The 16,875-nt window shown below is 41.1% G+C and overlaps 1 protein-coding gene across 7 annotated transcripts in view; it reads right to left on the reverse strand.

The window, feature by feature from the left end:
- The window catches only part of RIPOR2 (RHO family interacting cell polarization regulator 2), a 247,534-nt gene that overhangs the window by 58,712 nt on the left and 171,947 nt on the right, over nt 1-16,875 (reverse strand). For all 7 annotated transcript variants that reach the window (XM_033216401.1, XM_033216400.1, XM_033216403.1 and 4 more), the window contains exons 2-7: nt 13,036-13,162; nt 10,987-11,142; nt 10,225-10,303; nt 8,233-8,256; nt 6,440-6,493; nt 2,678-2,827 (exon numbers count right to left, since the gene is read on the reverse strand). In XM_033216401.1, coding sequence (XP_033072292.1) covers nt 2,678-2,827; nt 6,440-6,493; nt 8,233-8,256; nt 10,225-10,303; nt 10,987-11,142; nt 13,036-13,162 — 590 coding nt within the window. The remainder of the gene's footprint in view (nt 1-2,677; nt 2,828-6,439; nt 6,494-8,232; nt 8,257-10,224; nt 10,304-10,986; nt 11,143-13,035; nt 13,163-16,875) is intronic.

Consider the following 16,875-nt stretch of genomic DNA (forward strand, 5'->3'; position numbering starts at 1 on the left):
AAACCAATTTACTTCCTCAGAGTATTGGGCACCTCTGTGAAGAAACAGGTTCCAGAAATATCAACTACGCTCTCATGCATGTCAGGATTGCTACCAGTATCTCTGAAAAACTTGAGAGCAGCTAGGTTAAGACTTGAGGACATCCATGGTCAAAATTTCCCCCCCACCACCACCCGGCACCCCTCCACCCCCGCAACCACTGATGAACATTGCTGCACACGCAAATGTACCTGAGCCACCTTGACCGCATTGTTAAATCCTCATTTTAAACCCGCATCATAATAAAATCCTGGCTTTTGTGGTTATGTGAGGATATATTTCTTTCTTGTTTTTGTGCTTTTTTGTTTTTTTGAGATAGAGTCTGGCTCTATCACCCAGGCTGGAGTATAGTGGCGCCATCTCAGCTTACTGCAACCTCCGTTTCCCAGGTTCAAGCGATCCTTCTGCCTCAGCCTCCTGAGTAGCTGGGATTTCAGGGCACACCACCACACCTGGCTAATTTTTGTATTTTTAGTAGAGATGGGGTTCTGCTATGTTGGCCAGGCTGGTCTTGAACTCCTGACCTCAAGTGATCCTCCCACCTTGGCCTCCCAAAGTGCTGGGATTACAGGTATAAGCCACTGCACCCAGCCGTGAGGATATAAACCCACCTGATACCAAATGTGGTATGAGGCTACAGAAGTCCTGGACTTCTTTCTTCTCTAAGGCAGTTTAAATTGCACTCTATGTCTTTGAATCTGTGAGCAAGGTCATGATGCCATGCCCTGACACTTCCTCAAGGGTGGCTGTGTCTGAAATGACCTGCAAATATGCCAACACAGACAGTCCCTGCATGCTGCTGGTCAGTTATCAGCATTTGTCCTATAAACGTCCTCTATAATTGGAAACGGTTCTCCTGATTTCAGAGATCTGTAGAAATGGGGTCTCATGAACTAAGATTGCTTCTAGGCCAGGAACTTTCAATCTGCAGGTCTATAAAGTAGGATAGGGGAGGGTAGGAAGAGTCAGATCTTCATTTTCACTAACATTTAACTGAAATTAAACATGTTTAGGTATGATGAAGATAGAAAACGAGCCACAGCAGTATTAGCCATACCTGTGAGTTTGACACTGATAGAAATCACATACATGTTCATGTCCCATCATTTATTGCAGATAACTTTAAAAAAAATCATTTATACTTTTCATTACTTTGATGTTCCAGTAGTTATTAAAGCCACTACTAGATCTTATAATCTGATGTATTAATAAAGTGGCAGCATAGAACTATGTCACACATTTGGCTTTTGAAATATTTTGAAAACTGTACTGATGATATTGAAATAACTGTATTTCAATATATTTTCTTCCTTTCAATTCCTATGTATTTTATTTTATGCATTTAAAAAACATTATTCTAGGCCAGGCTCGGTGGCTCATGCCTGTAATCCCAGCACTTTGGGAGGCTGAGGCGGGCGGACCACCTGAGGTCAGGAGTTCGAGACCAGCCTGGCCAACATATAGTAAAACCCCATCTCTACTGAAAATACAAAAATTAACCGGGTGTGATGGCACATGCCTGTAGTCCCAGCTACTTGGGAAGCTGAGGCAGGAGAGCTAGTTGGGAAGCTGAGGCAGGAGAATCACTTGAACCCAGGAGGTAGAGGTTGCAGTGAACCAAGATCGTACCACTGCACTCCAGCCTGCGTGACAGAGCAAGACTCCATCTCTCAAAAATAAATAAATAAATAAATAAATAATTCTAAAGGAGGAAGTTAGGTAAAGAAGCTCTGCTTTAAGTCAAATAAAGAGACAAACTTGGTTTAGACAAGAGGCAACGTGGGAGTGTACACACAAAGGGATCCTACTGACAGTCATCCAAGCTGTCCCTCTGATTCCGGGCTGAGACAGATGCTCAGCTCTGGGAATTGTCCAACAGACCCTCTACAGGCTGATGACTTCATTCATGAAATCTGATCTCTGAACAAAGACTCATGGGATAGTGAGGAGTGCTGCTTTAATAATTTGGTCATTTCATCAAAGACATTGGTATTAGGTGACCCCAGGAGGAGTGAAGACTTCTCTACCTCTTCCAGAGAGCTGGAAACCAGGAAAGCACACTTCTGTTCGTGGTTCTTAATCTTGGCTCCTTTATGATAAAAATTTCTCACAATTAAAAAAAACATTGTAGGCAGAGTGTTACTGATATCCAACACTGACATCCAGTGTAGCTATCTGAACCATGCGGTCTGCTCCACTTCCAGGGATAAAACTCGGCTCGATTTACACTAGAATATTTAGAAGTGTGTTTCAATGACACAAATCAGGGCAATGTGGCTTATGCATTCATTTTATTTTATTTTAGAGATGCGGTCTCACTCTGTCACCCAGGCTGAAGTGCAGTGGCGTGATCGTAACTCACTGCAGCCTCAAACTCCTGGGCTCAAGCAATGCTCTTGCCTCAGCCTCTTGAGTAACTAGGACTATAGGCATGTGCCACCACTCTCAGCTTATTCATTCATTTTAAGCAATTCCACCGATTGCCTTTCTTGCATACTTTTGAGGCTAACAGTAGAACCTATTTTTCTAGAGAAAGAATGAGGTTGTGGGTTGCTGTTTGCCTTGTTCTTGGCAATTACCAACAATTCACACCAGGCCAGATGGGATTCGGCAACTTAAGCAGGTGAGTGGGTTATACCTCTGTGTACTCCTTGTAGCTCCGATTGATCTCTGATAGACTCTCCCGGGCAGCTTTGCTGGCAGGGGATGTTGCGAAGGCTTGCTTCATTTTGCTAGCACCATCCTGGAGGCGTCGCTGGATACAATAAGCTTCATAGAGTTCATCTACCTGCCAGAATCAAAACAGGAAACAGAAATAAATGTCAGGCTTGAAAGAAAATACATAGATCATTGTTACAGGATTAATGTACTTTATATTTCTGACCTCTACAAAGAGAATCCTGTAGAAGTATTATCCTTTTAGATAGGGACCGATCACTTTTATTTTAGCCACTGTGATACCTTTTGTCTCAAAACAGATTTTGCTCTAATCCTGTTTTCAAATTATGCAAAAGGGAAACGCCTCTTTTGCATTGTTTGAGGCCATCATTGGAATTGTTTAAAATGACTCCTAGGTGACTTTGTGGGTCCATGGGTGGACTGTAAGTACTAAATAAGAAAGATGAGAGCCTTCTGTAAGTACTAAATTATTAAGTATTAAATAATAAAAATAAGTAAGTATTAAATAAGACTGTAAGTAATAAATAAGGAAGATGAGAGCCTTCTGTTTATAGAACAAACACTGAAAGGGTTTATACAATTTCATACCAAGGTGAAAACTTGGTAGTATCCTAGGCTAATATCACTTTAAGAGGTAGTGTCACAATATTAGGATTTGTAATCCTGATATTTACATATCCGGATTTAGTATTTCATAAAGTAACTTGGGGATATATATTGAAGATAATTTTTGTGAAGTCTTGGCTCAACTGTAAAGAGAAAAAGTTATTCTTAAAATTAGGGTAAAACACAATTGTCAAAATATATCAAACTGAACACTTAAGAACTGAACTCTTTTTCATGTAAATTATATGACAATTACAAAAAAAATAAGTGGAAGCAATATAAGTGAACTTTCTTTTGCTACACATCTATACTTATGCTTCTAAATAATAATAATATACCATTTTCAAATGACTATTGATTTTATACTCATATAAGCCTGATAATCAGCTAATTCTTCTAAGGCGGTGATTCTCAATCAACCCAAGGCAATTTTGACCACTGGCATCTAGCGGGTAGAGGCCAGGCATGCTGCTAAACATCCTATAATGCAGAGGACAGCTCCTGCAGGAGAGAATTATCCGCAAATGCCAGCAGTGCTAGGGTTGAAAAAAATGTTTTTTTTTTTTTTTTGAGATGTGGTCTTGCTATGTTGCTCAGGCTGATTTCTAACTGCTGGGCTCCAGTGATCCTCTTGTTTCAACCTCTCAAGTAGCTGAGACTACAAGTGCACATCACTGTGCTTAGCTGGGAAAAAAAAAACCTGTTCTAAAGTTATTCCTAATGATATTTATCTATCTTTAATGGACTGCAGTTATCTACAATAATTTTCAGGCAGATAACAAACAACAATACCATCAGGCATTGTCAAAAGCAAATAAAACCTATTACTTTGGGGAGGCATACTTACCTAGCACTGTTTGAATTTTCAGTTCAGTATGAACTTTGTTTCTTCAAAAAGGAAGCTTAACTATAGATCCAGAAGGTGGAGATGCATATACTAGATTTCAGAGTTTAAGAGTCCCCTTTTGTTCTGAAGGCAAACTTTTGGCTGCTCACTAAAAAGCATTACTATAACCTGTCTGAGGAGTACAATTTTCCATAATTGCTTTCTCTACACAGATATCAATGACACTTAGCTTAGAATGCAAACATTAAGAGACTAAAAATTATTCTCTTGATTAAAGGATTCTTTGTTGCTATTTACTTCAACAATGCACTCAACTCCATTAAGAAGAATGCCCAAATTGAAAAGAATCATCTTTAATCTTCAGGGTCAATGGATTTATCTCTGATTAACAGGGAGATATAAGACTCAAGGAGTGTCCTATCTGCTGATGACATCTTTTGGTTGATGGTTGGCATACAGTGTGGTTTCCATGCTTTAAAGCTAAGCCTCATCTGGTGAGCTTGTTAAAATGCTGATGCCCAGGACCCACTCTGAGGTGCTGATTCCATAGGTTAGGGCTGGGCCAGGAATTTGAAATTTTAAGTAAACATTGCAAATTGTTCTGATGTGGGAGATCCTCACAAAACTTTCAGAAACCCAAGTGCTAATATCTCTTCCAATGCGGGTCAGGCTATGTCACCCATGTGGTCTTCTGGGGAACGCCCCCTGCAACCCTTTTCCCTACTAGTGGGTACGCCAAAGTTTCTGAGCTTGTTATCCTTTCAATAAGGAGACAGTGCTCACAGGACCATTGGTATAGCCATAATGACTTAATCTATTACTTGGTGTAGCAAGAAAGTTTATTCTTTGTTTTTGCTTAAATATCAACCTATCCTAGCCAAATAGAATGAAACTTTTGGATAAAGTATACCTATGTAGTCACCTTAGCAGATAGCCATTTGTAGGCAAGCATTTATCTTACCTATGAGTCAGCAATGGCTCATTAAATAAACTGATTAATTGAATCATTCAATTACATATCATTTGTTAGGCATCTGGATATAAGATGTTGCAAACAGAAAGAGTACCACTGACCTTTGAAAACCATTAGGATTGTTGTATCTAACAAGCATGGATACAATATTGATAAATATACCCTTACTTCATACTGATAGTTTTCTTGCTGTTTTTTGAATTAAACAATAATGGGTCAAAGCTTGTCTGCCACATAAATAACTTCTGATGGATGTCATTGTTTTATTTATTGAGTTTCACAGAAATAGGAGCAATTTCAGATTTGCCTAGGTAGTAAATATCTTTCAAAGCAAGAATGTACGAAGGCAGTAGCATATACATGTGTATTCACACATACAAATCATCCTAGAATTTTAAACGGAAAGGATTCTTAGGATCATGTAGATCAAATCTGTGCACCTCCCCAGCGCCACTTCACAGAGTGGAAAGCCAAGATTCACACAGATGACACAGCAAGTGAGTATGTGGCAGAGCTGGGACTAGAACCTAGGGCTTCTGACTCTTAGAGAGATCTGCTAAAATTCCCAGGCTTCCCACTTGGAAGAGAGGCTGATGGATATAGACAAACAGAAATTGATAATTGTGTGATTTAGCTGCCTCTAAAGGTAGATGTTTTCTAGCTGGCACCAGTAACTCCTGACAGTGCCCAGAACAAGGGGGTGATAGCCTCATTGTACCACCAGTGAACTATAGGGTTCAGGGCTGGGTGTGTGGGATACTGGCAAGCTAGTACACATCTAGGGCAGAGGGGGTAACACGGCACCTGAAAACCATGCTATATGAGGGAGAGTGGAAAGAACCAAGAGCTTGAGAGAGATTGAGGGAGGCGCTGAAACAGTGGTCTTTTGGTAGTTACAAGGCCTTCATGAAGAAGTTTATGGGGTACCAAGTGTTATGTGGAACCAGAGTGTAAAGTCAGGCAAACATGAAGTTTTTTGTAGGGCTAGTTTGATTGATAGTTTAAGTACACTACACTGACGCTGGAAGTCCTCCACCGGGCACTGTGCCTGTTACTTAGCACTTAATAAATGTTTCTAGAACTGAGGTAGAGCCCAAACTGTGCTGGGTCATCAGGCCTTCCATTCTTATTGTTCCTCCATCTTTAGTGCCCACTTGAGGACTTAATTGCTAGTCAGCTTGGGAGTCAATTGGATAGGAAGTTCTCCATGCACTAGATACTACGCTCAGGCCAAAGGTGTACTTGATTAGCAACAGAACTGAAAAACAGGCAACGAGAACAGGAACTTCAGTTACCTTACTAATGTGAAACTCCAGGCGTCTCATGTATCGTTCAATTGTTTTAATTTGCTGGAATTAAAAGAAGTTTGAGAAAGTACAGTCATTTATAGTTCATTTGACTCAGGCTTGTGAGAATATCTTTATTATATCATACTCAAAAGTACTAGAAAATCCAATATATTTCTCCTTTCCTTCCCCTTTCCTCCTATCTCTGATGCTATTTTAGAGGTTCGCTAATACCAATTTGGAATTTTTTTCTTTTTTTGAGACAAAGTTTCGCTCTTGTTGCCCAGGCTAGAGCATAACGGCGCGATCTCGGCTCACTGCAACCTCTGCCTCCTGGGTTCAAGCGATTCTCCTGCCTCAGCCTCTTGAGTAGCTGGCATTACAGGCACCCGCCACCACACCTGCCTAATTTTTGTATATTTAGTAGAGACGGGGTTTCTCCATGTTGACCAGGCAGGTCTTGAACTTCTGACCTCAGGTGATCCACCCACCTTGGCCTCCCAAAGTGCTGAGATTACAGACATGAGCCACTGTGCCTGGCCCTGGAAATTTATTTTTGTAATATTGAATAAATATTCTGAGATGTGAACTTGAATTAGTTATCGGAATCCTTGTGTTTAACATAAAGAAAGGCCAATCCAATGGAAGTCATTAGATTCTGACAGAACAGTATCATATTGGAGTATATTTAAATTTCTTCATAATAATATATTTTATCTTCTAAGATTTTTTTTTTCCCATTCACATTTTAGTGTCTCTGAAATTGGGGTGCATTTTACAATTGCTACTGGCAGACGGCTGCCTGTACAAGCTCAAAGATAATCATAGTTGTTCATGTGTCATCTCTTTGAGTTGTAATTATTATTATATGCATTTAATTTAATCGCCTTTTAAAATGTCTTCAAAAAGAATACACTATGATTCAGCATTGAAATAAAATTATTGTGCACATAGGAAGGCATGGAGCAGCATCATATATAAATTTTTTTAAAAAGAAAGAAAGAAATCTGTGTCTAAATAGACCTAACAGTTTTCTTGATAACTATAAAATACAAATTTTAGGTGAAATGAAACAACTGTCAGATTTTAACTGGAATCCTTTTTTTCTCTTCATGGCACATGAAATAATGGTTCATTTTATAATCAACAATGACTTAGATTTGATGAAGTATAGTAATTTATATTCAGAGACAGCACAGGTAAAGGTCTCCAAACGCTTGGGAAGTTCTTAAACTTATCAAAACACAAACTTATCAAAACACTACAACCCAGTGGCATTTTTATGGACGTAACCTTAAACACTTTATTTAATCTATAGATCACAGTACTTGTATTATCCTCATTAGACAAGAGTATGCATTTTTCCAGGATTCGAAAAACTGTCAGTTCTCTAGGATTTTACTGTCCCTAAGAGGGTCTCCCATTGCCTTCTCAAGGATGTAGAGTTCTATTTTATTTTTGAGACAGGGTTTTGCTCTCTCACCCAGGCTGGAGTGCAGTGGGTGCAATCATGGCTCACTGCAGCCTTGATCTCCTGGCTTCAGGTGATCCTCCCACCTCAGCCCCCTGGGTAGCTGGGACCACAGGCACACACCACCATGCCTGGATAATGTTTTATATTTCATCTTTTGGTAGAGATGGGATTTTGCCACATTGCCCAGGCAGGTCTCGAACTCCTAGGCTCAAGCGATCCACCCACCTCAACCTCCCAAAGTGCTGGGATTACAGGTGTGAGCCACCGCGCCCAGCAAGGATGCAGAATTTTTTTCTTATTAGCACCCCAACACAGAATGGCAACTTACCTTGTCTAGGTCATACAGCACACCCTACAATAAAAAAAGGAGTATCTGCATTTAAACATCATCCTCCAAAAGGTTACCCATCTTAACAGAATGATTTAGCACACATTTCCACATTATCTGTGGAAATAATAATCAGCTCTACAAAATTCTACTGGATATTTTACATTTGCTTTAAAAGAATAAAAACTTGGGTTATTTTAAATACCAGTAAGAGTACATTTAAGAGCTGACATTGATTTACACTCTGTTTCTAGCATTGCATGCAGTCCTCCCTGGCCCTTGGGATCTTTAAAGTTTTCACTTGCTTTGAGCTCTCCTGTCCACCTATTGAGGGGCATGGAAATTCACGGTCATTAAAAAAAATTTAAAATAAATGGTATGAATATAAAACATAGCAGTGGCGTATGTGTTAAAAAATACCTGCCTCGCTGTCTAAGCAAATACAATTGATATTTAAGAAGAGTTCTCTCTTTTTTTTTTTGAGACAGAGTTTCGCTCTTGTTGCCCACGCTGGAGTGCAGTGGCGTGATCTCGGCTCACCACAACCTCCGCCTCTCTGGTTCAAGTGATTCTCCCACCTCAGCCTCTCGAGTAGCTGGGATTACAGTGCCTGCCACCATGCCCAGCTAATTTTTGTATTTTTAGTAGAGACAGGGTCTCGCCATGTTTGCCAGGCTGGTCTTGAATTCCTGACCTCGGGTGATCCACCCGCCTCGGCCTCTCAAAGTGCTGGGGATTACAGGCGTGAGTCACCACGCCCGGCCTTAAGAAGAGTTCCTGAGGCTGTGATAAGCTTTTCTCAAATTGTTTTCAAAGCCAGCTCATTTCCTGTGTGCTCACAGTATTGTAGTATAATCAGTGCACTATCCTCGTATCCTCCAACTGAAGGATTTTTAAGGAACAGGAGGTCTTGGCAGAAGCCCCTGCATTCGTTCACCGTTGTTTTCCAGGAGGGACATTTGCAGCCACTGAGGATGGTCAAGGGCATTCACCAGCTCTGAAAGCCCTGACACAAGGGGTTCCACACAGATGCAGGCAATTTATATCCTAACATCAGTAGAACATAAAAATTGTTAACATTGATAAAGCCTTGAATCTCTACGCCTTTGAAAAGGACAACAGTATACATTTGAGCACATTTCCTACAAAAGAAAAAGACAGCAGCTATGACTGTCTAGCTGCACCCCCTAGGAATAAGTTGAGTTTTCTTGGACTGATTTCTTGAAACAGTAAGGTATAATATCTAGAGCTGAACAAAACCATTTAAAATAGTGTAGACATTAGAACCACCTCTTCAAACACACAAGTCCTCACAGACTCATTAGAATAGAAGAAATTTGCAACATAACATGTACTTGATCTGGTCTAAGAACTCTAACTTCTCATGGTGGTTACACCTTTCAGCCTCTTTTCCCTCCCTGATTTTACAGATTATATTTTTAAAAAATTGGAGACAAAGTAAAAGTTCTAGATTCCAAATTCTTTATATTAATTTTTTATATTTTTTAAAGCAGAGACAGGGTCTCACTTTATTGCCCAGGCTGGGCTCGAACTCCTGGCCTCAAGCGTTCCTCCCGCCTTGGCTTCCCAAAGTGTTGGGATAACAGGCATGAGCTACTGTGCCTGGACCCAAATTCTGTATGTACTAACAATATGCTAGGAAAACTTCAACTTTTCATTTACTTATATTATTTGGGAGGGTGGTAGAGGACATTAAAATTTTTTTTCCTGATTATAAAGTTTCATGAAGATAGACATTTAAAAAATGATCTCATAAACATGCTTGGAAAATACTGAAAAGTATTAAGTAGAACACATTAAGAAGAAAACACACCCTTCTTTTCCCTTCTAAGACATACTGGGGGGATGCAGATAGTACTCTGCCCCTTGGATCTCCTCTTCTTAAACATTCCTCCCCAGCCCCATCCAGTAAAAGAAGATATTTGGCTAAAAAGAACAGTGTTAACATCCTAATGACTGGATAGTACCTACCAGGCGAGAGTTTCTTTTCATGTCTTTTAACTGAGCTGTCAACTTGTCCAGCTCCGTCTGGTGAACCTCCAGATATTCACTGCAAAGATAAGACAAGATGTAATCGTAATCTCTGTGCCTGTTAAGTGGAATCTGGTGCTGTTGCTGACTTTTCCTTCTCAAAGGGGATTAAAAATTGAACCTTGCTCTGTAGTTGGGGAGGAGGCTTTTTATTTTCCCAATCTTTCAACATTTTGAAAGCTCTAGCAGTGGCACTGGATACTATCCAGCTGGGAAAATAGAAAAAGAGAAAAAGGCTGAAAGTCAAGAAAAGAAAAACCAATGGGGAGGCAAGGGGCAAGATGTCTGTAGAGTCAGCCCTGGCTCTGGCCTCACAGAATTCTATCTGGTCAAATAGAACAAATAGTGAATGTCCCACTGCACAGTAGGGAAGTCTTATTCTGGGTTCACAATCCCTGTAAGATATCAGGGAGGTTTCAGAACTCTCCTTCAGCAATCTCTAGAATGGATATGTCTGTCCATCATTGTTTAAGTGAAACTCAATACGGCACAGGTTCCAGGTCTCCATCAATGTTATGAATATGACGTGGAATACCAACATATTTCCCATCTTTGGGACTTATGTCAGGCTTCCCTAATTGTGGTGCAAGAATAAAATACCTCCTACCGAAATAGACATCTAAAAAATGATCTCGTAAGACCAGCTTTTCTCTGACCCCTTGGTTCTTTCCTTAAGGTACATTATCAGGTTCAAGTTCTTACTCAAGTCCATTTTTCAAGGCCCTGTAGACTTCCTCCACCCTTTTAGGCTGAGGCTCTTTGGGTGGATTGTTGTTTTTGTGGCCTAAATTGTGCATTTTCTTCAGTTTGGCCTGAGGCTTCTTGAGAGCGGAGGAATTTTCAATGAAGGAGTTACACCTATAGAAAGAAAAAAAGAACAGAAGAAATTGTGAGGATTGGGCATCCAAAAGGATTTGACCAAAGAAAAATGTCTTCTATTATTTACTTATTTGTTTTAGAGACATTCTTCCTCTGTCATCCAGGCTGGAGTGTGGTGGTGTGATCACAGCTCACTGCAGCCTTGAACTCCTGGGCTCATGAACTCAAGCGATCCTCAGCCTCCCAAGTAGCATGCACCACCACACCCAGCTAAATAGTTGGTTGTTGTTTTTAAAGAGAGGGGGTCTCACTTTGGTGCCCAGGGTAAAGTGCAGTGGTGTGATCATAGCTCACTGCAGCCTTGAACTCCTGGGCTCAAGTGATCCTCCTCCTCAGCCTCCCGAGGAACTGGGACCACAGGCATGCACCAGCATGCCTGGCTAATTTTTTTTTTTTTTTTTTTTTGTAGAGATAGGGTCTGGCTTCAGGCAATCCTCCTGCTGTGGCCTCTCAAAGTGCTGGGATAATTTTTTAAAACTTTTTTTGTAGAGTGGGGTCTTGCTATGTGCTATGTTGCCCAGACTGGTCTTGATCTCTTGGCTTCCAGTAATCTCCAGCATTAGACTCTCAAAGTGCTGGGATTACAGGCATGAGCCACTGCGCCTGACCAATCTTGTGTTCACATTAGTGTCCTCTGCAGAAGGTAATGTTCCCGGATCTGAGCCATCCTGCATTTAGTTTCTTAGTATTGGATTTGTTAACTGCTGAAACCAGAAAGTTTTGTTGGGCAGAGGCCACCTAGAGTCAAAGTCTGGCCTCAGGGAATGTGTATTCTGAGTGAAAATGTATTGCTTTTCTAAAACGTCATAGGAAGCTAAGGGCAAAGAGCTCCAGGTGGACATAATTAACAGGCAGAAGGATATAATCCAACTAAAAAAATACATGTACTACGCAATTTTAGATACAAGTGTCTATGAAATTCAACGAGGATGTGAATAAATCCTTTTCGATAAGGGACCATAAGCATGACAAATAGCTAATTCTATATGACATTAAAATACATGCAGCTTTTTTTTAAGTTTTATTTTTAGGAAGTAAATTTACTGACTAGGTATAACTTATAAAATTTCAGCATCTCTAGTAGTGTCAGGGATACAGTTTGCAGTGGTAAGATGGATATCTGATAACTTAAAACCAGAGTACTGATCTGATTAGGAGATGCAGAGGCTAGGCCACTCACTGACCCGGTTATCAGCAGGAAAGCCGAGATCTCTGAGGCCAGAAGCTGCCTACTGGACCCCTCCCAGGTTAGTTATTCGTTACAATCCCTGCCATCACCGTGTGCACAATTGGGACAATACAGGTCAAACAAAGCACATAGGGCCCCTCAGAGGGCAAAGACCTTTATGATAACAGAAAAACTGAAGATAAACTTGGTTACCTGTTGCTTATTCACTATCTGTTCTTTCTTTCTTGAGTTCCCCTAAGTCCTGTTTCAGATGAGAGGAGATTCACGAAACTAGACTCACTTTGGCAACCCCTGTCTGAATGACACCTGCTCCCCAGAGTCAGTCTGCAGAGGCAGAGTCAGTATCCACTGCATGACTTTATAGCAAACATAGTCTCCAAAGTCTGAATGCAATGGAAAATGCGCTTCAAAAAGGGGTGGAAGTAGGGGTAGTGAGAGGTCTATGCATATATCACCGGTTTGTCCTAAATCCTTATCCATCATCCTTGCAGGAGGAATTCTAAATGACAGAAAATAAACTGTAGCACTTAATTTTTGGTACATCCTTTCCATAAAGAAGATTAAAATAGTGGGCAGGGGTGGGGGGAGGCTGATGACGCCAAATGCACACAGACCCTCTTCACAACATCAAAGTTCACTTCCTTGGCAAGCTGCACCCCGGGAGAGAACCACACAGTACTTGCCTGGATCGCCTTTCCTGGAGGCCGCTGAAACCCGCGAAGGACTGGCTTCTAATGATCCCATTGGGCCCTCCAGGCGAAAAAGACTGGGATCCTACCAACATGATTTCCGGGAGTCTGGTCGGTAGTCCTAGAAGACAGTGGAAAGATCATCACAATTTACAGGCAGGTTCAGACAGAAGATGCACTAAGCTTGTCAATAATGATAAAGGCTGTAAAGTAAGCCATGAGACTGTTAAGTGCTTGTGAGGTTCTTTATTATGGAGTGTCCTGAAGACAAAGGGCTCAACTCTCAAAAGAATAAAAAAGATACCTATCTACCTAGATGAAAATAAATATAGCCAGGTGCAGCAGCTCACGCTTGTAATCCCAGCACTTTGGGAGGCTGAGGCGGGTGGATCACCTGAGGTCAGGAGTTCCAGACCAGCCTGGCCAACCTGGTGAAACCCCGTCTCTACTAAAAATACAAAATTAGCCGGGCATGGTGGCACATGCCTGTAATCCTAACTACTCGGGAGGCTGAGGCAGAAGAATGGCTTGAACCCGGAAGGTGAAGGTTGCAGTGAGCCCCACTACACTCCAGCCTGGGCAATAAGAGCAAAACTCTAAGAAAAAAAAAAGTAAATATAAATTATACATAACTACCAAACTGCCCATCACTCTAGGTTTCCTTCAATATTTTTTTTTTAAACAAGGTTCAACCACACCCTCAAAAACATGAAAACTGTTGCAACATTAACCTCCATTCAACAATAAAAACACACAAATAGGCCAAGTCAAAGTTTCAGATAAATCATGCATCACACTGAAAACACAGTCAAGTCTTAAGGCGGAATTCTACACCTAGGGGTCACAAGGCTACAACACTAGGTTTCTTTAGAGATGAACTTACTTAAACTAGCTCTCCCTTTCTATCTTTTAGAATATTCTGAAAGCTAAGATTGTGCCACTACTATGACAGTGCAAAGTAAGAAGGGTAAAGGGAGTGCTCACAAAAGAAATGATAATCTAGGTTAGATAAGAACATAAGGGCCAGGGGAAGGTAAGAGGAAAATACAGCAGAAAGCACACAACCTGTATTTCAGTCGTTTGCTTGGCTTTTGTGAGGACTTACCACAACAGACCAAGAAGCATCGTCAAAACACAACTTCAGCTGAACAGAAGCCCAGGGCTAGTTCCCCCAAAGGATGCCCCTGGAACTGTTAGGTAATTCTATTCCTTTTAGATCAGGAGTCAAAGCACATACCATTGTCTTAGCAGGTGACTTCAATCCAGAGAGGGGAACAGGCCAGCAGGAAAAAGGGGAAAGAGTTACTGCTCAGACTGAAGACTCCAAAGTGGGCAGACACCAAATCGTAGGCAGAGTGTCGACAATTGCCTTTTAAAGACTCAATGAAAAAGAAAGAAAAGCTAAAAAACAACAGCAGCAGAACTCTGTGGTAGTACATCCAGATGTAATGGAAAGACCAATTTCACTAGACCTTCCTCAAAGCTGCGCGAAGCAGCTCAGCAAGGAAGGCAGTTTGAGCGAGTTACTTCCCCAGAGACGGAAGGACAAACAGACCCCTCCCCCATGCTGCTGCAGGTTTTTAAATCCCCTCCCTCCCTCTCCAGGAGAGAGCAGCCCTGGAGTTTGTATGCATTCTTGCAAGGTACAGGTGCTGACTCACTTGGCTACAGGTCTGGCAATTGGCTTGCTCTTTCATCTGGGTGAGATGCAAATCCCACACTAGCTGGGGAGGAGTAGCTTACATTTTAGGGCATTCTCCAGAATTTTAGAAGTAATGAAGAAGTACGTATGAGCAGTAAAAGTAATAAGTAGGGCACAAATGGCTAGACAAAATGCAGGTGCAGATAAGGTTCTCTCTGGTTACTTCTCCCCAGCCTCAAGGCTCAAAAAACTCCTAATTCTGTTATAAATAATTTTTTGATACCACAAGGAAACAGCATTCGAACATAAATTTAATTTTCTCAGCAAGGCAATTTTTACTTCTATAGAAGGGTGCAACTTGCGAATGGAGTAATGGTGAGAGCACACCTGGACCGGGGAGGGGCAGGAGTTCTTATTCCTGATGCAGGGCCCTGCTGCTGTGTCGTTCCCCTATTGGCTAGGGTTGGACTGCACAGTCTAAGCCAGTTCTGATTGACTGTTTTAAAGAGAGTAGGGGTATGAGCCAGAGTGGTGGGGTGGGTAGTTTGGCAGGAGGGACGGTTAGGAACAGGTAACTAAAGGTGACTTAGGTCAGAGCAGGTGACCAGGGGTGACTCAAGTCAAACAGGTGACCAGGATGAGTCAGGACGGAGCAGGTGACCAGGGGAACAAATGTGAACTACTGATTAGAACTGGTGGTAAAGCTGTTTCCTGAAACTAGGAGCAAGGAGAGAAAGAGAACCAGAAGGTTAAACTTTAAAATGGAGAATCAAAGAATAAGAGAGCTGAACACACTGACAGACTGATTCTTCGAAGAGAAACTTGGGGTTCACTATATTTAACAATTCCTCTAAATCCTTAATGAGGTTCTCCTCCGTGCACTCTGCTGGTTACTAAGAAATCTGTCTACATTTCTTTGAGGGGACCTTTCTTAGGTTCATAAAGCATGCCTGTGGTATCACTGTATACCATGCAAACTTCTAATAAACTATAGTGCTTTCTGGATATTTCTGTTCTTTCTGTACTCAATTTGACAACAAGCACCCACCTTAATGTCTCAATTTGGCAAATTTTAGTATTCTATCTTATTTTGTAAATTATTGTTCAATATATCTATTGTATCACAGACACTCTTTGATCAAAAGAAAAAACGTAGAGTATTTGAAATATTTAACTGTACAGTTATCTCATACTTCCTAGAAATTATATTTTTCAAGCCAATTTTTCCCCCCTTATCCATTGGATCACTGTAGTTTAAACAACTGATGGCTGGCTCCTATCCCCAGGCACTGTTTAATTAATATGGGGTATCACCTGGGTATGGGGAGGTTTGTAAAGTCCCCAGGTGATTCTGAGTTTTGATTGAACAATCAGTTGCACTAGTGATAGGCAGAAAAAAGAGGAAAAAAAAAAACCAAGTTCATTGCAAATTTAAGACTTCTGTTAAAATAATCTGCTACAATTAATCAATTCCAACTCTTTCACTAAATGAATTAAACACTGGAGAGTAAAACATATGTACCAGATTGTAAAATAATTTTCCTTCTTCCTCATTTTCTGTAACAGGTGAACAAGGTTCTCAAAATCAGAACAAATGTCTGTCCAGGATCCTAAGATTGTCAAATGCTTTGGGAGGCGGAATAATGCTCAGAAACTTTTCATTACATTTATGGTTGGGCACAGTGGCTCATGCTTGTAATCCCAGAACTTTGGAAGGCTGAGGCGGGTGGATAACCTGAGGTCAGGAGTTCGAGACCAGCCTGACCAACATGGTGAAACCCCCATCTCTACTGAAAATACAAAAATTAGCCGGGGGGCATGGTGACTGGTTGCCTGTAATCCCAGCTATTGAGATTACAGAGGCTGAGGCAGCAGAATCGCTTGAACCTGGGAAGTGGCGGCTGCTGTGAGACGAGACCACGCCACTGCATTTCAGCCTGGTGACAGTGTGAGACTCTGTCTCAAAATAAATAAATAAAAAAATAATTGAGAAACTTTTCACTAAATTTACATATGGAACTGACGGCCACTAGGAATGTGACTTGGGTGAGCAGTTTTGTTTTGTTTTGCCTTTGTAGTCTTAGAAATGATCATTATCTATCAGGAAAGAATGTGGCCCAGAGCTGGTTTAGGCTGAGATCTCTCTGTCTTGACATCAGTTCCCCTAAAAGGTGACACATGGCCTAAGGAGA

This window comes from Trachypithecus francoisi, unplaced genomic scaffold, assembly GCF_009764315.1.
Source record: "Trachypithecus francoisi isolate TF-2019V2 unplaced genomic scaffold, Tfra_2.0 Lachesis_group10, whole genome shotgun sequence".
Classification (NCBI taxonomy): domain Eukaryota; kingdom Metazoa; phylum Chordata; class Mammalia; order Primates; family Cercopithecidae; genus Trachypithecus; species Trachypithecus francoisi.